This window comes from Xenopus laevis, chromosome 2S (genome assembly GCF_017654675.1).
Source record: "Xenopus laevis strain J_2021 chromosome 2S, Xenopus_laevis_v10.1, whole genome shotgun sequence".
Lineage (NCBI taxonomy): Eukaryota > Metazoa > Chordata > Amphibia > Anura > Pipidae > Xenopus > Xenopus laevis.
The window spans coordinates 37,607,959-37,632,655 of NC_054374.1; the positions used below are offsets into that span (position 1 = coordinate 37,607,959).

The 24,697-nt window shown below is 40.9% G+C and overlaps 1 protein-coding gene across 5 annotated transcripts; it reads left to right on the forward strand.

Moving 5' to 3' along the window:
- The first annotated feature begins 12,222 nt into the window (after positions 1-12,222).
- Positions 12,223-23,609, forward strand: LOC121400490 (LYR motif-containing protein 9). 5 transcript variants are annotated; one of them, XM_041583669.1, is made up of 4 exons: positions 12,223-12,585; positions 15,641-15,779; positions 16,672-16,764; positions 23,403-23,609. In XM_041583669.1, the coding sequence occupies exons 2-4, from the start codon at positions 15,654-15,656 to the stop codon at positions 23,412-23,414; spliced, it is 231 nt and encodes a 76-aa protein (XP_041439603.1). In that variant the 5' UTR covers positions 12,223-12,585; positions 15,641-15,653; the 3' UTR covers positions 23,415-23,609. The 5 variants fall into 5 exon arrangements, with proteins under 5 accessions (XP_041439603.1, XP_041439599.1, XP_041439602.1 ...); XM_041583665.1 differs by lacking the exon at positions 23,403-23,609 and having other exon boundaries at positions 16,672-16,998; XM_041583668.1 differs by lacking the exon at positions 23,403-23,609 and having other exon boundaries at positions 12,223-12,392; positions 16,672-16,998.
- Positions 23,610-24,697: the final 1,088 nt, after the last annotated feature.

Below are 24,697 nucleotides of genomic sequence, written 5' to 3' on the forward strand. Positions count from 1 at the left end.
ATGTAGATTTCAGATCCTTTTCCCATGCCCGAACATATGCATGTTCCCTAGGGTTGGATATGTTATTAAGGGCTGAATGTAAAATGTAGACCATACTGCACCATAGTGCGGTTAGACGGGTGGATACACCACCTTCCAAGAAAGATATATTACTATCAGCTGTCTCCCAGTGAACTTTTAGTGATGATACATAATGTATCACTCTAAAAAACTTAGCGACTGATGCCCGCGACTAGTGCGCCACGAACTTCGATCCGTTCGCGGCCGCCGAATTGTTCGCGAACGGTTTGGGAAGTCGCATTTTGAGTTCAGCGTTCGATCGTACGACCATTGACCATTCGAATTCCTTCGACCGCTAAAAAATCGAACGATTTTCCATCTCGTTCGACGATTGTAAGCATTCGATCGAATTGAAAAGATTCGAACGAATGGCTTCGATCGTTTCGATTCGAATGAAAATCCTTTCGAAATCGAACGATTAAATCCTACGATTTTAGCGGTGTTCGAAGTTCGCGAACTGTTTCGCGAACTGGTTCGCTAACTTCAGCATTTTTTGCCGTGTTCGCGAACGACGTCGCGAACACCAAATCGGCAGTCGCTTACTCCCTATTTGCAAGGGACAATAGGACCATTGTTGCGAATAAAAAATAAACATTTTTTGGTAAAAAAAAAAAAAAAAAAAAAAAAAAAAAAATTAAAAAAAAAAAAAAAAAAATTGCTATTGTGTTCGGTTTGGGGTGATCTCAATGCCCTTAATGTCTGAGTTGCTTTCTGAAGATATGCCGCCAAGAGTTCTATGCTTATTGGCAACAGAAGCGGTGATAGGGGGCCTCTCTCTGGTCCCATTGCTTTATAGTTTTCCCTTTCGCCCTGGGATTTTAATTGAGTGGATGTGCTGTTTATTAGAGCCTGGAAGGGCTGTGATAAATGGGCCTTTTAAATCCAAGGTGGTTAATAAGGAAATTAAGAAGGGCCAACTTAATAACTTAATAAGGAAAGGCCTCATCGGCATCAAGTCCTAATAATACAGCCGGTTTCACTTTTCTTTGTATTGCTTCGAGTAAGTGCTATTAGTTCTTCTAGTATTAGTCGGGATGAATTAAGGTCGGGACTAGGTTAGCTAGTCTGATTTTAGAAACAATTTCCGGTCTGTTAAGGATGCTTTGGGTCTGTAGCCTGCTTAAACTGCGATGGATCTTTACCCTTTTAGGTAGAAGGGTCAAGTAGGATGATAGCATAAGAGATTGGAATGGGACGTCCCTTCAAAAATTTGATTAAAGAGACGCCGGTCAGGTGGGGTATTAGGCATATTTCTTGATAGATTTTAAGAATACATATGGATATCCGTCTGGACCCATTAGGAGAGACATTTCCACTGATGAAATTTCAGCTTAATGGATTTCTAAATCCTCTACGGCCTAGCATTGGTCATGTCAGCTGTGTTTAAAAAATCTTGGAAGCTGTAGTTGTGTTGCTGTTGAGTGAGTTGCATTTTCTGCCAGATTGTACAGTTTATCGTAATATTGGATTATGAGTTAAGGAGGCCTGTGGGATTTAATTTTTGATTATAGTCGAGTGGCTTTTTCTTTTCTCTTAGTTTATTTGTAGTATACAAGATGAATAAGGAAACTTTACCATCCTGGATCTTTGTTAGGGTATTACTGTTTACTGGGCATTTATTGGACAATGAGTGGAATGGGAATTAGGGATGTAGCGACCGCCGCCGTGTGTTCGCGAACGCGTTCAGCGACACCGGCAAAATTGCGAATCAGTTCGGCGAAACGGTTCGCGAACTTTCGATCATCGAAAATCGTGCGATTCGAACGACGGAAGGATTGTAACGTTCGTTCGAAGGATTTTCGTTTCGAGTCGATACGATCGAAGCCATGGATCGAAGATTTCATTCGATCCCAATGCTTCGATCGTTCGATGGTCGAACGAAAAATTCCTTCGATTTTTACGCGCTCGAATGCTCGAATGCTCGAACGATTTTGACTGCGAACGCCTATGGCGAACGTCGGCGACGTTCGCGAACTTGCGGCGGACGCGAACAGCCGATGTTCGCGCGAACAAGTTCGCCGCAGAACCAGTTCGCTACATCCACTAATGGGATCCCCACACGTGATGGAATTCGATTATCTCTAAGGTTTGAGTAATCGACGCAGCTCTCTCTCCTTCTCATCAGTGTTGTTGGGATAGGTCTGTGTGAATATAGATCGTTTTACATTTTGTAGTATCTCTGATGCAGGTAAAAGAGCTAACCGGTTTCAAATGCTAAGTCGAACATACGTTTTAATTTTACTTTTCTCTTTCTGAGAACATGCAGGCAAAAAGCACTAACCGGCTCAAATGCTAAGTTAAGGCCCGGATTTGTGGAGAGGCCACCAAGGCCCGTACCTAGGGTGACAGGATTTTACGGGCTGCATACTGTCCAACCACACCCACATATGTTCGGAACACTGAGGATGCCACAGGGAGATACGAGTTTTTTAAATTTCCTGTGCACATTTCCCCATTGCTCCGGTTCCTATGATTGCATGATAATTTGATTGAATAAAAAGGAGGGGACAAAATCTGGCCCTGGCTAAATTGAACTTATCTTTTCATTGTTCTTTCTCTATCTAAGAAGGTGTAGGTAAATAGTGCTAACCGGGCTGAAATGATACCTTTTAATTTTACTTTTCTCTTTCTAAGTAGTTGCACCCAAAAAGCAGTAACCGGCTTAAATGCTAAGTTGAACATACCTTTTAATTTTACTTTTATTTTCTAAGAAGGTGCAGGTTTAAAGCGCTAACTGGCTCAAATGCTAAGTTGAACATACCTTTTAATTTTACTTTTCTCTATCTAAGAACGTGCAGGCAAAAAGCACTGCCCGGCTACTGCAATTGTCAGTGACAGATTTCATTGCATAACTAGCGAGGGTGCAGCTCCAACCTGGTCCTCACCTCAATGGGGCCCTCCAGACAGCACCAAAGATCTTTAAGGATTTGCCCAAACGTCTGGAGGGGTGGAACATTGGGTGGGTAGGCCCAGTGGGTGGGGGGGACCTATGCGAAAATCCTGCACTTGGAACCACATGACCTTAGTTTACGCCACTGGCAAGACACCCCTGTCTAGCACAGAGTTAGCAGGGCATTGGGTCCTGCTTTGAAAGGTGAAGAAATCAGAGGAACTATGGACCTTGAGGTAAGTAGACCTTTTAATTAAATTTCCTTAGAATAAACAGTTGTATAACACAAATGCTTTGTAGAGCTTACCATTATTTCCATTCTCTTTAAAATGATCTTATCAGGGCCTGAATTAGGGTATGCAGAGTTGGTAGCTGGGTAGGATATAGTCATTGCTGGGTGTACCTTCAGGTGATTTTTTTTAAACTATATTATAACTTGATTGTTTGGCCATTATTCAAAGAATGTTTGTTCCGGCCAGTATTGAATGGTTGGAAGACTGAAGCACTTGCCTAGGGTGCCAAAACTCATTTGCCGGCCATAGAGCTTATATTTGAAAGAAATGCCCAGATACACTGTAAATCACCTCTACAGCTTTTAAAAAAACATGTGAGAATAAAGGTACGGGTGTGGGATCTGTTATGCAGAACCCTTTTAAAGCTCCATTTTATCTAAATAATCCAGAATGTTTAAAATTATTTTGGTTTTCTCTTTAGTAATAGTTGATCCCAACTAAGATATAATTAATCATTATTGCGAAGCCAAACCAGCCTATTGGGTATAATTAAAGTTTACAATATTTCTAGCAGACTTAAGGGTATGAAGATCCAAATTATGGAAAGATCCATTATCCGGAAAACCCCAGGTCTAAAGCATTCTGGATAACAGGTCCCATACCTGTATATATAAATGTGCGCCCACTCGCATTTGGAAGAACGGGAGCAACATCATCTGGGCGCAATGTCTGAACTAGGGGTATGGCAAAAGAGATACGTGCCTCGCACCCTTTACCTTTGTACCCTAGGCATGTGCCTCTTCTGCCTATCCCTAGTTCCGGCCCTGATTTATGTCAATAGATCTGTGTCCTTTCTTGCAATCTGCAGTCCTGTCATATTTTATAGCAAGGACTGTATACATTATCTGACATGTATGACATATATTTCAGGAAACAAAACAGTGATGCGTAACATTTATATCAAATGCAGTATATAATTATAAATATTAATGTGTACCTTTAAGTTTGTTTTGCAACCATAAATGTGTTTCTTGAGAGTAATTAATAGTAAAATAATGCGATGAAGTAGCCCTTTAATAGTATTCTTAAAGGAAAATTTGGGGTGAGCATTTCATACATTATTTAGGGGTTCAGTAAGGAAAATCATGCATACGGCTCTTTGTCCTACTGATAAGCTTTTACTTCTGTTTTATAGACCAAAGGTAAAAGAAAATAAAAAAAGGTAAAATGTATAAAAAAGAAATAAAAATAAATAAAGATAAAGGTTTGCATTTGGCACAAGATTTTACAATAATCAGATAGGCTCTGTGCTGAAAACTTGCCCCTATATGCTATGCGTCTAAGTCACAATGGACGCATGTTGTAACAGTGTGTGTAATGCTAAATTTAAGGTGTTTAATTTTTCATTTACCATAAAACAGAAGGAAACAGTTGTTTATGTATTTCCTTACCCTCTAATGATTCCTTGTGGCTATTTGCCTATGTTGGACTAATTGAGCATGGATTTTTTTTATGGTAGGCCAAATACATGGATTTAAAGAGCCCCATAGGCTAACATTACGATTGCTTAAATATTCCATTTGTTTTTTAAACAATTTTTGCCTGAGGAGCAATATTTTCATGTAATAAAAGTTTGTCAGTATAAGTGCTTGTCATACGATGTACAGTGTTAGTCTATAGGGTGTGTTTTGGCATCATGTTTTGGCGATGCTGCTTAAAAATATGATGCTTAAAGCACCCAAACAGCTTATGTGCCATTTACCTAAACTCCAGTGGCTACAGATACAAAAATGTGGGACTGCAGTTGGTACACTTTTATGTTGCCTGTGGGTCCCTGAAACCCACAGTCATTATAGTGGTTGTCCTGCTGATTATGAACAGGCAGTTACAGTTGGAGCCACCACTTTTTTGGAGGAGCTTTGTGTCATTTTGCTCTGTGGCAGTGGCTCTCAGGAGTGCATGTTTCAGAGGAAGAAACAGAAAATCTTCATTGCTTGCAACTACTAAAATAAATTATCGCCATGAAAATAAGTTCTCAGACTTTTTTGTGTTCCATTCCACCATTTAACAGGTCCCCCTTAGCTTGGTAACACGGTTACAAAAAATATGAGCACACATCTATATTCATTTTTAAGCAGTAGATCTTAAAATATCAGGTAAAGCATAAAAATGTTGAACCAAATCTCACTTACTGTTTTGGTTTGCAGAGGTATCTAGAAACAACTAAGCAACCTCCCCAAATCTCACCCTTACTGGCCTTCAGGTTAAAGGGGAACTCCGGCTTCCAAACCAAAATTTGATAAAGAGGCCTACATAACACAGAAACCCCTAATATATCCATCACAGTTACAAGTTTCTTCAAAAAGTATGAATAAATGCCATTTTCTATGCTGAAATCCAGGTAAGGAGGGACTAAAACACTGATATTACAAATTGTAACAACTACGCCACAGCTTACAGAAAACATGCAGGAACTACATAACCCACAATGCATTGCACTGTAATATTCCTTTCCTTATTGAATCACGTGTGCAGGGAATTGTGGGGTTTGGAGGATGCAGTCTAGGACAGATGGCTGTTGATACAAAGTAACAGCAGTCAGCCAGCTCAGCAAAGTAGTCAGAGAGATCAGCAGGAGAGCAGGGGGCTAGGCTTAGGGAACTGTCAGAAACAATTAAAATCATGAAAAGTCTGCATATTTTTTAAATGAATGTATATTGCAAAGTTGCTTGAAAAAGTTATGTTTTTGTGAAGTTCCCCTTTGAGGTTGTTCACCCAAATTAAGCCACCAATAATTTGGGAACCACTCTTTTAGACTCAAACATAGAAGTGCTATTTGTGTATGGCCACTAGATAGTGTAGTTCCATCTGAATCATGAATCTCCATATGGCACCCAACCCCACACAGTTAGGAACTGCATTTAAGCCAAGCACACAGAGCATTGGTTCAGCTGCAAAAGAAGTGCCCCAGCTCCATACAACAGCTGGGGCACTTCTCAGCGGAGCAGAAGTCAGCCTGGAAATCAGTGGCATAACTAGATATTACTGGGCCCCACAGCCTATTAATTGAGGGCCCCTAACATATCCAGAAGTTAACCTGTTTTACTAATATATGTTGAAATTGCTCATAATTTGGACCTCATGGGACCCCCTGTGCCTCCTGGGCCACAGGGTCTGCTTTCTCTGTAGTTACACCCCTGCTGAAAATGCCTGCTTTCACTTATTTGGTTCAAATGCACACAAGTAGAAGCAGCTCAGATTAATGGAGCATGAAAAGGGAGAAGATACACTTCTCTTAGACTGAAAAAAATATGCAGGCTGAGAGCAGCAGAGCCAAAGCTCCATTTGCTCTAGTCATTATATATCATTATATATATCATAGTTCAGCAGCTGGTGAGATTTATATTGGACTCTTTGCTGAGTCACAGAATAATAAAATGAAATTATTCATGAAGAACTTATCCCTCACGTCTTTTGAGGCTGACCTAGTTAGTTACAGATATAGATAACTGTATGTGGTCATTAATTAATAAAACCTTTATCTACAAGAGCTGATAGAATGGAACTAAATTATATAGTGTTTTTTCATTTTAGAAAGACATATTGATCTGAAATTCCTCAGAATCCAGTGATAAATCAGATTTAGAAGACCAATGACTTCAATATACAACAGTGCATTCTATAGCATGGACTTATCTTTACTAGAAATGTGTTATTTTTATATACAGTATATGTTCATATCTAGTACCATCAGGGTGACATTGGCTGCTTGTTTCTGAATCTGAGAACAACATGGAACAGTACATTTTATTTATCTCTTTTTTTTGTATAAAAGGATGCATAGCTTCCTCATCAAACTAATACAATGTACTGTCAGTAAAGTCTAATTATGTTTAGTAGCATTGGAGAGTTTTAGAGCACTAATACATCACCTCACAACAACATTTTGCAGCAGTTTTTAAACATTAAAAAGAAGAAGAAAGAAAAAGCAAAATAAATATAAGTAAGAAAAGAATAAAGTCAACAGCTATAACTATAAAATGGCATTTCAGTTATATATCCAGTCATCTTATGTTGAGAGAATTGGAATCTTCATGTTCTCTCTGTGAAGAAAACGTGAATGAAGGAGTAGAGTTGTTTTCTGTATTTATCACAATATGAATAAAATTTGTTCTGCAATGTATTCATGTTTTATTAATGTAGTTGGTTGAGTGTATGGAGTGTGTATGATTGGGTGCTGGGTTTCATTTGGAGAGGTTGAACTTGATGGAATTTGGTATTTTTTCAACTGTACTGAGTACTATAAAAATGCTATGGAGTGATAGAGTAATTGCTTTTCATTAGCGTCTTCCACCTTTTCCATGGAACCTTATTGAATTTAGACTGTGGTTTCAAATTTTTTTAACTTCAGCTTATCCATCTTTGGCACTTTGTATATGGAAAAGATTGGTTTCAATAAAAAGGGAGCTTTTAACCTGGGTTGTGTAAGGGTATCTGGTGGTCTAGTAGGGTGGCGGGGATGCCCGCATCTGACATCATTGCGCTTAGCGTGACATTCAAATATTTAAAGATGCCATGTCCTTTTGCTCACTGCCCAACTTAGCTTACCTTAAAATAAATACATAAATATCCTTGATCAAAGTCCCAAAAGAGACTGAAACGTTGGATGCAGCATGGAGTGTAATAAAAGTCAAAACACATTTAATCACAAAACTTAAAGTGCTGGTTCTTCTATGCATTCTATATATATATATATATATATATATATATATAATATATATATATATATATATATATATATATATATATATATATATATATATATATATATATATATATATATATATATATATATATATATATATATATATACAGTGTATATATATAGGGGAGAGAGAGAGAGAGAGAGAGAGAGAGAGAGCCTTCATTAAATTAGGCACTCCATAATTATAGTTTTAGATATCACCAGAAAGTTATGCAGAATTTTGCAACATTTATGGGCGTTATACAATAATTTAACAAACACAGGTTACACAATAAAAATGAAGAATGAGAAAGCCCTGCTCAATGTATAATCTAATATCAATTGATATAATTAAAGACAATTATTTAACATTTATAGTTTGTATATGTTCAGCCAGCACCGACAAATAAACTATATCCAGGCAATAAATGGCTATTTTCTTATATAAGAAAGGTTTTTCATTCTGTAGAGAGCCATAAATGACATTAGACTTCTGTTTATTTTGCTTTGTAAGAAATAAACCATTGTGATCTACAGTATATACAGCAGCATGTAACATATACTATATATAAATATAGTGTGTCATCACTGAAATATAGTGTGTACAGGCGGGGGAGCTGTGTGAGCCAGTGCATAGTATTCTAGGGTAGAATCTTTGCTTTTAGTCTATCTTTTCATCTCTCCAGCTATGACATACCATAAAAATCATTGAGAAATTTGAATAATCATTTTTTTTGTTGAAAACTAATGAATCAAAATATCTCCTGACTCCTCTTCCAATTGTTGGGACACATGAAAATGACTGCAATTTAGGGTTGCCACATGTCCAGTTTTGAACATGATAGATTGTATTTTAGACAGTCTGTCTGGTTCAAATCTGCCTGTCTGGGTTTCAGAGTTCTGAAACCCGGAAAATACTCCTTTGCCCTGAAAATTGTCAACCCTGGTCCCTTACTCAGGGGCACTGGTGTCATAAGGTGAGTTGATAAACTTGCCTCAAGTGGCACCAGCCTTCAGGTTACCAAGGGTGGCAAAAAGCGTCTCCTGGTAACTTTAAGAGCAATTGTGCTCTCTGCACTAGGGATGTGCCCCCCTGAACCCACCCCCAGAAAAGGTAAGTGCTGGGGAGTGCATGGGGGCGGCATTGCAGTAGCCTCCTCAGGCTGTGATGGGGTAGGATTGTCCCAGCTCTTACTTTGTCCTTCATTGGCCTTTCTTTAAATTTTATCACCCACCGAATATTATCCGCCTATGCCACTAAAAGGTCAGATGAAATGTAAAGGTGGTAGCCCTACTGCAACTAAATAATCCAAGTATTGTAGTTTATTATTGTAAAGGTGTTGTGTACTTTAAACGAGAACTAAAGCTTAACTAAAGAAATAGTCCTGAAATGTTTTACATTGTGTTTTGGGCTTCTGTACAAGCCCACGGCAACCACAGTCCTTTAGCAGGGAAGATCTGTGTCTCCAAAGATGCCCCAGTAGCTCCCCATCTTCTTTTCTGCTGATTCACTGCACATGCTCAATGTTGCTGTCACTAACTGAGCTTAGGGCCCCACTCACAATATACAGTACACATAGAATAGAAATGTCACAATATAATGCTGATTAGTAATTAATACAGATAATTACTACATGGCAGCACAGAAACCAGTGCATAACATCAGAATTTATTTATCAGCCTTGTACAACAGCTGCTCAGAGCCCACAGTGTCGCAGACACTATCCAAGTTGATGACCCCCAGTGACAAGTTTAAAGTCATGGATCATTGCTACTGTTTAGTAATATTTTCAATATGCTTAGCTGGTGCACTCTTAACAATCCACAGCTGCCTGGGTGCTGTTCAACACATTAATATGCAGTGAATAAACAAGCCACACTCCAGGGACTTCATTTTGAAAAATAAAGGTGAAGTTTTATTCTCAACGTTTCGGCTCCTTAACTGGAGCCCACTGAGCATGTGAGTGTCGCAGACACTTTCCCAGATGGTGACCCCTGTGACAAGTTTGAAGTCCTGGATCATTGCTGCTATTGACAAGCTGAAACTTTAGGCTGGTGCAATAAGTTCAGTATATAAAATAAGGCATTGGTGGGGTGTAGGGTTGCCACCTCTCCAGGTTTGAACCGGAAAGCCTGGATTTTGGAATGGCTGTTCGGGTCAGAATTGCCTGCCCAGTTTTTTAAATTAGGAAAAAGATACGTTACGCCCTGATATGTCATCGGCCTGACTTGACCTCTATGCCTCCTGCCCAGAGTTGAGTTCGGCAAAAGATGTCAACCCTAGTGGTATGGGGAAGCAGACCTTGATTGGTGGGACCCATGAAGGATGAGGACCACCAAGTTTTTTTCTTTTGTCCCACCAGCCCAGTCTAACCCTGCATTTGAAATTTAATACCAGATGCTGTGAATTGTGCCCCTCTGGCATTTGCCACAATCTACACTTTGCTAGTCTGGGCCTGATAGTAATCACCACAACAGAGGTAAATAGTGATTATGCATAATAAATGAACCCTACAGCATGATTTGGAATAAATGTGCCCCATAGTTTCGTTCTGAAACACTGTTTACCGTGTTTTTTTCTATTACTGGTGTGGTATATCTTCTTTTGCATAGACTTATGAAACAAACCTACCATTGTTCAGAAATGGACAGATGAATATTTGACCTTGATATTGCATACTTGATTCTTGTTTCTGACGTGTATTAGTTACTCCCATAGTTTTTCCTCAGAGGAGTGTGGTTACTATATTGGGCCCCTAGCAATGGACTGCATCCTTACTTCGTGAATTGTTAAATAATTCCTTTAACGTGAGTGCATACAGGCTCTTACACACAGAGTTTTTTTTCTACATTTTTTAAACACACATTGGGAGCAAAACAGCACATCTATTGCATTTTAAATAGTGTGTTGATGCAACTAAGTGCGTTTTTTTTTTGTTCCAAACACACACAGCAGTCAATGTTTTATTGACAGCTTAATGTGCATCAAGCACAAGCAATATTCTGTGTCCAAACAAACGCACTGAAACGCAGAGCCGGGCCAACCCGGCCAGGCGCCCTAGGCAACCTGGCCGGGCATGGCGCCGGCTTAGTGTGCGCGAAACTACGCGCCGGCGCGCATGCGCATTTGAAACAAATTACCAGCGCCAGTAAGGGAGACACAGGACCGGACATGGGGTAGGCGACAGAGCAGGTACCTACTCTACTCTGCCTACACCTAGTTCCGGCCCTGCTGAAACGCAAATGGCGTAAAATGCAACTCAGAACGCACATGAGTACAACCAGGACATTGTGAAGATAATGGAATCAATTAGCAAATGCGTATACCGGCGTTTGAACATGCGTTAAATGTGCGGGAGAAAAATCACCTATTTGTAGGAGCCCCTAGTGTGAATAAGTTCTCAGACTCTGTTCCCACAACTCTGCCAGATAGAGCCCCGTTTTGCACACACTGAGAATATTGGGCTGATGGAAAGTATATATTCCTGCTTGCAGGGTTGGACTAGGCCAGCAGGACACCCAGAAAAAACCCGTTAGGCCCCAGCCATCATGGGCCCTTCCAGCCCAAACCAGCTCCCCACAGCCGGCAGCTCCTGCACTCTTTGACACATAAGAAAAAGGAACCTGCTGGTGGGGGTAATAAGCCGGATAGAGGGGGATTTACAGCTGGGAATGGTGGGAGCCCGATGTATTTTACCGGCCTGGCTGGTAAAAATGATGGTTGATCCCAATGTTATTAATAGGGAAAAAAGATAAATATATAGGAAGGCTGGTATTTTTTTTCCAGAAAAACTGCCAACTCCACCAGTTGGACACTGCCTGCTTGTTATCAGGATAGTGAGAGGTGGCTGTGCAGCACCACATAAGCGGTATAGTCTGGTGTCATTATACACATTATACTACATGTATTTCATTACTGAAAGGAAGAGTGGCTGCTGACTGCGGCAGGGCGAGGGCTTTTGTGGAGGAGTAGCAGTGATTGGCCAACCAGCAAAAGGGGCGGGGTGAGGTGCTGTTAGGGATTGTCTGCAAATGACTGGATGTGGAGACTATAGAGCAGGGGTCCCCAACCTTTTTTACCCGGGAGCCACATTCAAATGTCAAAAGAGTTGGGGAGCAACACAAGCATGAAAAATCACTTTGGGGTGCCAAATAAGGGCTATATTTGGTTATTTGGTAGCTCCTATGTGGACTTGCAACTTCCAGGAGGCTCTACTTGGCACTATACTTAATTTTTATGCAATTAAAACTTGCTTCCAAGTCTGGAATTCAAAAATAAGCACCTGCTTTGAGGACACTGAGAGCAACATTCAAGGGGTTGGAGAGCAACATGTTGCTCACGAGCTACTGGTTGGGGATCACTGCTATAGAAGAACGTAGAAGGCAGAACAGGGTAACCCGGATTTCATTGTTTCATTGGACATCTGTTTATTTCGGGCGCACTCTCAGTATGTGTACTATAAAGGTGCAGTGACTGGCAGCTTTCAATCTCTATGTGCCACTGACTAAATGGTATAATATGAGCTGACAGGTCAGGCAGCCTGTGCCGGTTGTACCAGGAGGACATTGGGAATTGTTTAGCTGCACTTGCAGAGCTGAGTCAGACTGGGGTCCCATATCCAGGCTCTAAAAAACACAGCGGCTCACATATCCGACAGGTAAAATCCGTGGCCCTTCCCTACATACAAACTCATGTGTAATAGAGTGGCTTTATGTAGCTTTGCTCCTGAGCTCTACTCCCATCAGCTCAGAGCTGAATTGTACTCACAGCAGTGCAGCTCCATTTGCTCATAAAATAGAACATTTCTCTGCCCAATGCCATACCTCCCAACATTTTGGAAGTAAAAAGAGGGACAACATTTTTTTTTCGCATGTAGTGTGGCGAATATTTTTGACCATGACCATTTTGCGGCCACACCCCCTAATTACAATGTTCATTTTACAAAATTTGGCAGGTAATGAACGTTTGAAAATATTTCTCCTTATCTAAACTGTTACAATTACTTATCTAATTGTTACAAAGTATCTTATTTGCACCTGTTAGCTGTTCTGGGCTGTCTGCCAAAAGCCAATTCTGTCTGTTCAGTGCAGAGAAAATAGGGACTTTCCAGTACAAATGAGGGACTCCAGATGCTGTCAAAAAAAGGGACTGACCCTCCGAAAAAGGGACAGTTGGGAGGTATGCCCAATGCACATGCTGGCTCTGGCCCCTCACTAAGAGCAATATGGAACTCAGGGCAATCCATGGTGTTTCTTGCTCACTTGGGTGAAATCATCCCATTCATTTTAAGGGCAATTTGCGTGGTATTGCAAGTGTGCTTTTGAGTTAGATAATAGTTTGGTGAAAGTGGTGTAGTTAGTATTTTCTAGCGACAGCACCTTAACTATAATTGCTTCTGGGATGAATAAGGGGCAGAGTCAAGCGTTTTGATAGCTGTCAGCTGAGCTGGAATTCAGTTGGGCGACAAAGTTCCCAATTTGCCATATTGTCTCCCAACGTTTTGGAAATAGAAAGAGAGACAAAAGGATTTGCTGTGCGGATTGTGTGGCCTATTTTTGTGGCCACATCCCCTAATTACAGGTTCATTTTACAAAATTTGGCAGGTTATGAAAGTTTGAACACATTTCTGTGGTTTTTCTGTGTTATTACAGTTTTGCTAATGAAGGTGAAATTGCCCTTTAAGCTGCAAGTCACATTTTCCCTAAGGGACCCACTTATCTTAATTGTTACAATTGCTTCTTTGCTTAACTTAAATTGTTACAAAAGTATCAAAGTGCACTTGCCACATTTTCTGGGCTCTCTGCCAAAAGCCAATAAAGTTATAGAAACTTTGTATTATATTCTGGCTGTTCAGTGCAGGAGATCAAAGAGAAAGGTCTGAACTTCAAGGCATGATGAGGCCCGATTTGTCGCATGCCGATGACACGCATGCGACGTGTGGGACATGCAGAATATAATGGGACTGATCCAGAAATCGCAGGTACAAATTTCATGTATCACATGCACGCTGCGTCTTCAGTCCCGTTATATTCTGCACATCCGACACGACTCATGCATGTCATCGCCATGCGACAAATCGGGCCTCATTGTGCCGTGAAGTTCAGCCCAAAGTCGGGACATTTCCGTAACAGTGCGGGATAAGCTGTCAGAATTGACACTGTCCTCTGAAAAAGATACTAAATACTCGGGATGTACAAATCCCTGGTTAAAATGGCAAGTCTTACTTGGGGGATTAATTCATTAGCCTATAACGGCAGGTACATTAGAAACAGAAACATTAATCATTACTGAATCAGGATTAATTAGGGAGATGTTTTAGATTAACATCATATTAAAAATATGACGGGAGTTAGTTCATTTAAATCTGACATGTATTAATACATTAACATTCATTTTATGCTGAAAAAGCTCCTTTTTAAAGATTTGTGAAAAAGCTCATTTGTAAGGTTCAGTAGGACACCCAGGATTACTGAGGCCTGACTCCTATTAGATGTTAATGTGTATCTCTAATGAACCGATCATTTTAATGGGTAAAGATGTTAAAGGGAAAATGTCATGGCATATTTATACTCTGCTTTATAATCCTATTTATTTTTTGCACCAGATTTCTGTTATCTACATAGCATAAGTATTTAATTATGCACAGCTAAATAGAAAATGTGCCCATTCTGAACCATTCCCAAATCCAGGAGGAGGTCTGATTCAATGTGCATTTAAAAACATTAAAATGTATTACATGTTAATATATTTAGGAGGTGGCAAAACGATTCCTGCCAGAGCAGTAGAGTAAAACTGGAAAGTATGTCCAAGTGAGAATGAATAGACTGTTAGTAAATGCCAGTGCAGTCAGTTTTCCTAAAGGCCTGTGCAGTTTTCTCTGAAGAGGCACACTGTGATTAAATTCAATGGGGGATGCTAACATTTTAGCACCACCCCCAATGAAATAGGCTTTCCCTATTTTTGGTATCCAATAGTTTATTTTAAAATGCCTCGTCCTAATTTAGTTTCTGCTGCAAAGAAACTTTCTCATCCTGTGGGTCACCAACTGATTTCTCCAGGCTAATGAGCTGATTCCAATGTGAGTCATGCCAATGTGACCAAACTACTTTTCCTTCTCTCTCTTGCTATCATCTATCTTTTCTACCACTTCTCCTATTTGTTTTCATATAAAAATGTGGCATGGCCATGGTATAAACACACAGTTGCCATGATTAATTTATTCCTTTAGCTTCCCTCCTCCAGAGGTAAGACTTAGATAGTTCTTAGATAGTTCTAGTTACCTATAGCAACCAATCATCACATAGTAATGGTCACAGGTATAAAAGTTAAGAGCATATTAGTTGCTATGGGTTACTGCACCTAGGAAAGGTTTTTATTAAATTTGTGTTTTAGATCTGTAAATATTATATTTGCTGTCTGGCAGTGGTGGACTTATAACAACAAGGGGCCTATAATTCCATGGGGGCCCAGAGGGAATTTTTCTGCATGCTTAATAGTACAGGTATGGGATCCATAATAATTCATCCTTATTGTAAGCAAATCCAGCCTATTGGGTTTAATCAATTAATGTTTACATGCTTTTCTAGTAGACTTAAGGAATGACGATCCAAATTACAGAAAGATCCATGGTCCTGAAACATTCTGGATAACAGGTCCCATAACAGTACTGTGATTAGTCACTATGATTTTTTTTTTTTCTTCTTCACAACCAGATCCAAAGTAAAAATGCCACCATTACCTGGTGCTGAGCTGGTACATAGCCCTTTGCAACTCTACAGATATCTCCTTCGATGTTGCAAGCTACTCCCTAGCAAAAGCCTTCAGCACTATTACAGACACGCAGTGAAGCAGGTATGATCTATACAGGTCACATTAATAAACACATGCATTGCTTATCACTTTAAAATCATTAATTTTTTTCTCAGGGCTTCATTTTCTTTTGGTTTTAATAATTTGGATAGTCTTAGGGCAGAGACATACGTGCAGATTCGGGGATATTAGTCACCCGGCGACAAATCTTCTCTTCTTCAGGGCAACTAATCTCCCCGAACTGCCTTCCCGCCGGCTAGAATGTAAATCACTGACGCAATGGCACTCGAAGGGTTTCGTTTTCCGAAGATTTACATTCTAGCCTGCGGAAGGCAGTTCGGGGAGATTAACTCCCAGAATCTGCCCTTTGTGTCTCTACCCTTTAATGACAGAAATGAATCTCTTCTAATGTAAAACAAAAATACATTTAGATATAACAACAGTGCCAACAGACAGGGCTTATATGTTCTGTCTATCACTTCATTACAATCTGTGTAAATGTTTATTTCACAGATTCTTCAAAACTGCTGACCGGCACACATTTAAGCATTTCTATCTGCTTAGCTGTATGTTTTTATAGCATAATAATCAGGTCAAGTTTTATACAAACAGCTGAGAATAGTTTAGAGGGGATGTAAACATTTTCTTCCTAATCAAAGAGAACCTATTTAGCTACCAACATATAATATTTAAAAATGCTCAGTGGTTTGTTTACTACTGAGCATTTGAGCGTTTGTCTTTTCCTTTCTGTGCTCCTGGTTCTGACTTTGTAAACAATGCAGCAGTCAGTTCTTCTCCAGCCAAGGCAGTTCTGTTAATCTGTTGGCATCTGCTATATTGTTTCAAAAGTTTAAGGCAGAAAAAGCAAGAAGGATAGTTCAAACTGTATTATTTGCTAAAGTAAATCAATATTATTTGATCGTTTGCCCATTAGAGTTTCCGAGTTCATGCAGATGAAGATGATCCTGAGCGGATACAGAATATTATTAAGAGGGCCATAGAAGATGTTGAATGGGTGCTAAATAAAGTACGTTTCACATAACTGAGATCACTAAGTTAAAGTTTATGAGCTGTAAAATGGGGACCACAGGGGCTTTCCCAAGTTCACCCTGCTGTAGAGCAACTTTTTATAGTTAATTTGACTCAACTCAATGCAGCATGACATCAACTTTTTTTCATTGCATGGAATCGTGTTCCTGTGCAACATGTTGAACTGTGCTAGTAGAGCTGGAATTTATCAATAAAACTCACTTAATCCACATTTCTTTCCCTGACTGTGTCAATGAACTAATTTACTAGAACCTTAAAGCTCATGATGCAATCTTTACAATTGGTACAGTAACATGAATTGTTGAACTGCTTGTTCAAATCAAACTGTTTGAGAAGTATTCCTTCAATCACTTTATTGGATTTTTATATTGTATTTCATTTGAAAATGACAAGCAGCACGTGTTTCATAAATATGAAATACTTTTTAAAGAGAAAGAACATGAGTAATAGTAAGTAAACAGGGAATGAGATCAGGGCTTGATTTTTATTTTCACTATGAATAGAAATAGAAACATTCACTTTGACTCTGTACACTTTCTGGTTATAAGGAACACATTGGGTAATTGAAATGAAATGCAGACAAAATCATGTGGCGCTAAATGTTCTAATCCTTGAATCATCTCATGGGTTGTTCAACTCACAAATATACTGTGCATCTTTTATTGTTTGTAAAATAGCATGAATTTTGTGCAGTCTTCTAGAATATTAGCTCATAATCGAATCCCATCTTATTAGTAATTGATAAATCTTCAGCAACTTTTGAAGCTGTTACACAAGAGTGTAACATAAATGTGCTGCTTTTAAAAGACAAGGAAAAGTGAATCTGCTGGGGGAGGCAATATGTTAGGCACAACCCAGTGAATTATACTCTGCTGAACATGCATAAGTTTAAATTCTCCACTAGGGACTCCTGGGAAAGGCATCTAAGGCTAGGCTTAAGAAAAACAATGCACCAGCCTGGGGGGAAAAAAGAAGCACAGTACTGTGCTGCCATCTTTTTTTTTAATCTTCCCCATTCATCCCTCAGATTATTTATATATTTTTTTTTTTTAAAGGTTTTTATTTAACATTTTCACAACACAACAGCACAAACACAAAGTTGCAATGCTATGACCATACAAATAAAATGACATATTTAGCGGGCAATAGTAAGTTATACACAGCAGGAGTACATAGTAAGGCACATTCCAATAGTCAATGGGAGGAAACTTAACTCAGAGGGGAATAAATGGCAATGGGAGAGTAGTTACATGAGGCAATTACCTATGTAGTCTTAGAGGGTAACCTCTGGATTGACATCCAGCCAGGGGTCCCAAACCTTTTCAAACTTCTGGGGGCACCGTCTGGCCAGATAGGTTAATTTAATAGCTGGCAGGATACTGTTTACTAATCTGACCCATTGTTGGACCTGTGGGGGAAGGGGACTCATCCACTTCATTGCCACATGTTTCTTGGCATAGAAGTACAGTGATTTTAGTAGGGTGCGGGTCTTAATCAGTGGGGCCGTGTCCTCTAGTACTCCCAGCAAGCATACCTCCGGGGCAAGAATGCCAGGTAATAGGACTTGCTCATTAATGTATTGCACTACTTCTGCCCAGTATTTATATACCACCGGACACGCCCACAGCAAGTGGAAGAAACCTGAATCTGGAGAATTGCATTTCGGACACGAAGCGGTAGGGTTCCTGCCCATTACTTTTAGCCTTAGCGGTGTGATATACGTCCTGTGAATGATTCTGTACTGTACCATCTTATCTTTGGTGGAGATTAGATAGTCATATAACCCCTCAGTTGCCTCTGCCCACATCTCATCGCTCAAGTGGGGCATGTCCACAGCCCATTTACTTCTCACTTTGTCAAAGGGTTTCCCCAGGCTAGGTGTCAGGGATTTATATAGTACAGAAATTAGTTTGCTCGGGTCTGGATCCCACAGTCTATTTTTATAGGATGAGGTCGCTGTGTTTGGTGTTAGAGACCCAAATTGTGAATAAAACACATGGCGCAGCTGGAAATACCGGAATAGCTGTATATCGGGCTGACTTAGTCGCTCTCTTAATTGGCCCAGGGTGGGAAAGCTGCCCTCCACTAGTAAGTCCTTCAGATGGCGGACTCCCACTTTGGGCCAGTAACGAAAATCAGGTAAGCGGGCAAAACTTGTGAAATTAGAATTTCTCCAAAGTGGTGCATTTGGAGAAGGTTGGGGGTGTGACTGGGATACTATTTGCATGGCAAGTGCCCATATTTTCTGTGGAACTGATAAAACAGGTGGCAGTTCAGGGGTGTCCCTGGCTTTCCTATAAGGCGCATTTCTCAATGCTTCGAGGGATCCCGCCATAGTGGCATGCAGTGCCGTAAGTGGATTCTCAGGATGCGGTGTAAGCCAATTGTGTATATACATCAGCTGCGTAGCATAGTAGTAATATTTTAGGTGCGGGAGCGCTAATCCACCACAGTCCAATGGAGCCATTAGCGTTTGTCTGTTAACCCTGGGGGCTTTGTGGGCCCATATAAAGGGGAATAGTATATCATCAATACGCTTGAATAGTTGCGGGGGAAGCCAGGACGGGGAGTGTTGCATAACATACATAAATTTGGGCAGAGATATCATTTTAAACAAGTTTATCCTGCCCCAAACAGTGAGTGGAAGTTTCTCCCATTGACTTGCTCTGGTTTTAAAAGTTAGCAACACTGGTTCGACATTCTCACGTACATATTCCTCCGCTTTCCGTGTTATATTAATACCTAAGTACTTGAACCTTGTGACCCATTTAAGACCTTGTATAACACCTACTGGCCCAGGAGTCTCAAGAGAAAAAATAATGGATTTCTCCTTGTTTATATGGAGCCCGCTGAACCTGCCCATCTGACCTGCTAAGTGGAGTGCATTATGAAGAGAACCATTGGAGTCTGCTAGGAATAAGAGAACATCATCAGCATATAAAGCTATTTTTTCCTCTACCCTTCCTGTTCTAAGCCCCACCACCCTAGGGGACTGTCGGATTAATATAGCTAGTGGTTCTATCGCTAGGGCAAACAACAGTGGGGACAGAGGGCATCCCTGTCTGGTCCCTCGGGAGAGGGGGAATTCCCTGGAAAGAGTTTTGTTGATCTGTATGCGAGCTGTAGGTGATCGGTACAGTAATTGAACCCATGATATAAAGTTAGGCCCTATGCCAAAGTTTTCCAACACTTTCCACAGATATGGCCATTCAACAGAGTCAAATGCTTTAGTGGCATCTAGTGAGGCAATCGCTCTGGTACCAGCATTGGCGTGGTCAATTTGAAGGTGGGAAAACATTTGTCTCAGGTTAATAGCTGTGCTCTTGTTGGGCATAAAGCCCGTTTGATCAGGATGTATTATTGAGGTAATTACTTTGTTCAGTCTTTGAGCCAAGATTTTTGCTAATATTTTTACATCTGTATTAAGTAAGCTCTTGGGAGATACGCAATTTCTGTTACCCATTGGATGAAGTCTGGGGATCCCAAGGCCATATCTATACGGGATAGCGCCCCTTTACCTGGCGTATGACAGGAGAACTGCTGCTCATTGGGGTATTTATGTCTCCATATGTCTAATATCCCTAGGGCTGATAGCCACTGACTAAGGGAAGAGGATTGCGCTACAGGTGATCGCAGTCTATCCATTGCAGGATCCAGAACTGTATTGAAGTCTCCCATGATACAGATTGGGCAGGGCAAGTAGGCAGACAATTTGCCAAATATGAGGTCCAATATCTCCACTTTAAAAGGGGATATTAAAATATATACATTAACCAGAATCATTGGTTGATTGTTCAGTTTACAGTGCACAATTATATATCGGCCGTAGTGGTCGGTATTGATACTTAGTAGTTCGAACTGTAAGTTCTTTCGCACTAAGATCGAAACCCCTCTAGAGTATGTGGAGTATGGTGCATGATATGGCAAAATCTGTGTATCGCTGTTCAGCGCTGGCCCGTCCCCATCAAGACTCGCCACACTTAATTCTTTGAAAAGCGGCTTTTATTCAGCTTGCATAAGTGATAACAGGCAGTGGGTAAGTGGTGCGAACTAACGCGTTTCGTGCCCTCTCTTATTGGCACTTCATCAGAGTATGGTGCATGATATGTCTGGTTAACCCATCGTTTTTTTAGAGCAAGCAATTTCTGCCCGGTAAGATGGGTTTCCTGTAACAGGAAGAGGTCAGGTTTGTATCTGTTAATATAATCAAACACCAGGGCCCTTTTAAACTTAGAGTTCAATCCCCGTACATTCCATGACAACAATGTAATTTCACCCATCATTCATGGTGTAGTGTATATAGGGCGCATGTCCCACTTCGGGCAGCCGCCATAACCATTTCCTTGCATTTACCCTTGGCAGTGCAGTATCATCATAGCATGCAACACATGTAACATAACACAAACTTAACATCCCAGTTTTCCCACTTCTTGTGGCAGTTTATGATAAGGGGCTGTCCACTCCTACATCACTTGTTTGCAAAGCAAGCCAGCTGGGGAGAGGTAGTAGGAGGCGTGACCCCAGGATAGAGGGGGGGGCCTTTGCACTGTGAACAGATGGCCCATAGCTGGAGCAGTGAAGTATATTTATCAGGATGTGTAACAGTGCAAGGCATGCAGATCGTAAATGTCTCGCAACCCAGTGTGGTTGGTAGAAGCTGGGGCAATATATTTGTTGAGGCCTTACAGGCCGGGTGCACTGTGACAGATAAGGGTTGACAGCCCTTATTAGTAGCTGTAGGACCCCCCCAGGTTATAGCATCCAGGATATATCCTTCAGCTGTTCAGAGCAAAAATTTGCCTGGGTTGCCCCCGTCCGTCCTCAGATAACCGGACGTTGATTTGAGAGTACAAGGGGAATGGCACAGCATACTGCATAGGCAGCTGATTACAAGAACCCCATTGTGATATCAGGAGGGAGTAGAGAAGACATGAGTCCCGGGCAGTGCGGGTGCATCATATGATTGAAATGCGCCACCCACATTAGTACAAAGGAGCAAGTACAGGAGTGCATACTCACAAACCCCGATTATTGGCGCTGACTTGGGTTGTCTCTCAAGTTGTCTTGCCTTCTCCGGGTATTGAGCCACTGGTCCGCTTCAGTCGGAGTCGTGAAAAACCGTGTAGTGACGCCATCCACTATCCGCAGCTTAGCAGGGTAGATCATTGAATATACCATGCCAGCCTCTCGCAATCTTTTTTTGATCCCTTGGTATGAGGCACGTTGCTTCTGCACCGCTGGCGAGTAATCCGGGTAGAGGCTAATGGAGTTGCCGTTCCACGTGAGCGGGCCCTTTTTTCGTGCTGCGGTAGATGCTGCATCTCTGTCCCGGTAGTTTAGGAATCTCATAATGAATGGCCTCGGATTGGAGCCAGGAGGTAGAGGCCTTGTGGGGATACGGTGCGCCCGTTCGATTACTAGCAGCTGCGAGAAGTTTTCAGCACCCAGGGTCTCCCGCAGCCAGTTCTCTGCAAATATTTCAGGCGACGACCCTTCAGCCTTCTCGGGCAGTCCCACCAGTCGCAAGTTGTTGCGGCGATTCCTGTTCTCCAGGTCTTCTGCCCGGTCAGTGAGAGCTTTAACTTGTTGCCGCAGCTGCGCCACCTCATCTGGGATAGGCCGTACCGTCTCCTCTACTGTGGAGACTCTGCATTCCGTCTCAGCGGTCCGCTCACGGAGGTTTTGGAGGTCATGACGTAGCAGAGACAAATCCACTTTTATGGTCTCTAGTTGAGCCGTGGTTGAAGTATGCATCCCCGTAATAGCAGCAAGAAGTTCTGCATTTGTTGGTTCAGGTGTCGGGGCATTAGAAGTAGAGGAGTCAGAGGCTGGGGAAGGCGGGTCTTCCTCTGTGGCCCTATCAGCATCTTGAGAGGTGCGAAGATATCTGTCCATTCTATTTTCAGATTTAGATCTGGCCCCATGCTTGCCCATCATGTAACCAAGTATACTGCGTTGGCACACGACTAAGGCAGGGGTTAACGTTGCCTTGAAATATATTCAGGAGGGTAAGCGTAGTGCGAAGCACCAGAAGAAGCTATTGTTTAGTACGTCATCTTGGTCATATGTCCCAACTATTTACACATAAGTTGTTGTGCAGTTCACATGCAGCAGATCTCTCTCACCCCTTATTATACATTCTTTGGCTTGGAGGGTAAGAGGCACTGGGTGGTGTGCTACTATGTAGTCACTAGCGTGCATCCATGCATCCAGCTAGATGTTTAGCTTTAGGAGTGCAAGTTAAAGTAGGCCAGTGTAGGTTTCCCAGAGTTTACCCGTCTTGGGGCTGCTGCTGCTGTGAAGTGGGGACAGCACTGCAGCTGCTTAAAACAGTGGAGCTGCAATCTGCAGTGAGATTATTTATATTTAATTAATATATACTTAATTCTGCAGTAGAGACCCTAGGGTGAGGTATGAAAAATATACTGTTTGTACTGTCTGGTGCAATTTTTTCCTAAAAGGAGAACCATCTTGGGGAAAAAAGTGATTGTATTCACTGGGTAGGGGGTAACATCTTGGTGCCCTTAGTTAGTTATGATTTCCATGCCATTTAAATTAATTTGAAATCAACTAATTTAGTGTTTATATGTACCATTTTCTTTCCTTATTCTGTAGTACAAGAAATAAAACTAACTGAGCAACAAGTATGTGCACTCCTGAAGCAGCTTCTGAAGATTATAGGACATGGTCTCGGGCCATGAGGGCTACTTGCATGAAGAAAACGCAACCAGAACGAGACGGCTGGCCTGTATCTAATATTTAGTAACATTCTTGCAACTTTTCCATCAACATTTTACAAAATAAAAGAAAAATGGACACTGACAGACTAAAATCAATTATTGTTTATTGCTTTGCTCACATGGTAATTTACTCAAGGATTTTGAATATTTACCATCTATTTACACAGCTTGTAAAGCATAAGCATGTGCTTGTCTGTTACATGGCACCAATAATAGCAGGTAAACACAAGGTTTGTATTTTCAAATGGACACACTTTGTCCTGGAGCAGTAACTCATACCAGCCAGTTAACTGTTTGCATTTAGGATCCAGGCATAATTAGAAAATATAAGTACTGTATATGTGCATATATCATATATATATAGTATAGAATACTGTTCTCACATCATATAAATTATAATATAAAGTTGATTGACAGTCTTCTCAAAACAAATGCTAAAGCTGCCAGAGAGAGAGAAGAATTAATTAAAAAAGTGTCATATAATAGAATTCATGTAGTTTAATGTACATTCAGTGGGGGGAATTTATATGGCAGTAAGAGACGGTAGGGCTAAAGAATAGGGTGACATAGGAAGGAAAATTATATGTAACACAAATTTGATCTAATTTGAGAACAACCTCTAAATCACTTGGGATCAGACTATTGTGCACTTTTGGCTATTGTTTCAGGTGTCAGATACCATCTAAAAAATACTTTATATGAGACCTCTAGCAATAAGGGCCGGATTTACATAGCGGGCACCCCTAGGCCCGCTGACGTTCGTCACCCCTGTCCCTTCCTCTTCATTCGTGCACATGCACAAATATTCATCATCAGGTTGGAGCACTGGGGATTGGTGCACAGGCAATGTAAAAAAACTATTGTATCTCATGAGCAGCACTTGAGCTTCAAAACCAATGTGGATGTGGTTGGGCAGCATACCGCCCCACTAAAATTTCCCAGCTCATATTCCAAGTTTCGGGCTCACATGTAGATTTCAGATCCTTTTCCCATGCCCGAACATATGCATGTTCCCTAGGGTTGGATATGTTATTAAGGGCTGAATATAAAATGTAGACCATACTGCACCATAGTGCGGTTAGACGGGTGGATACACCACCTTCCAAGAAAGATATATTACTATCAGCTGTCTCCCAGTGAACTTTTAGTGATGATACATAATGTATCACT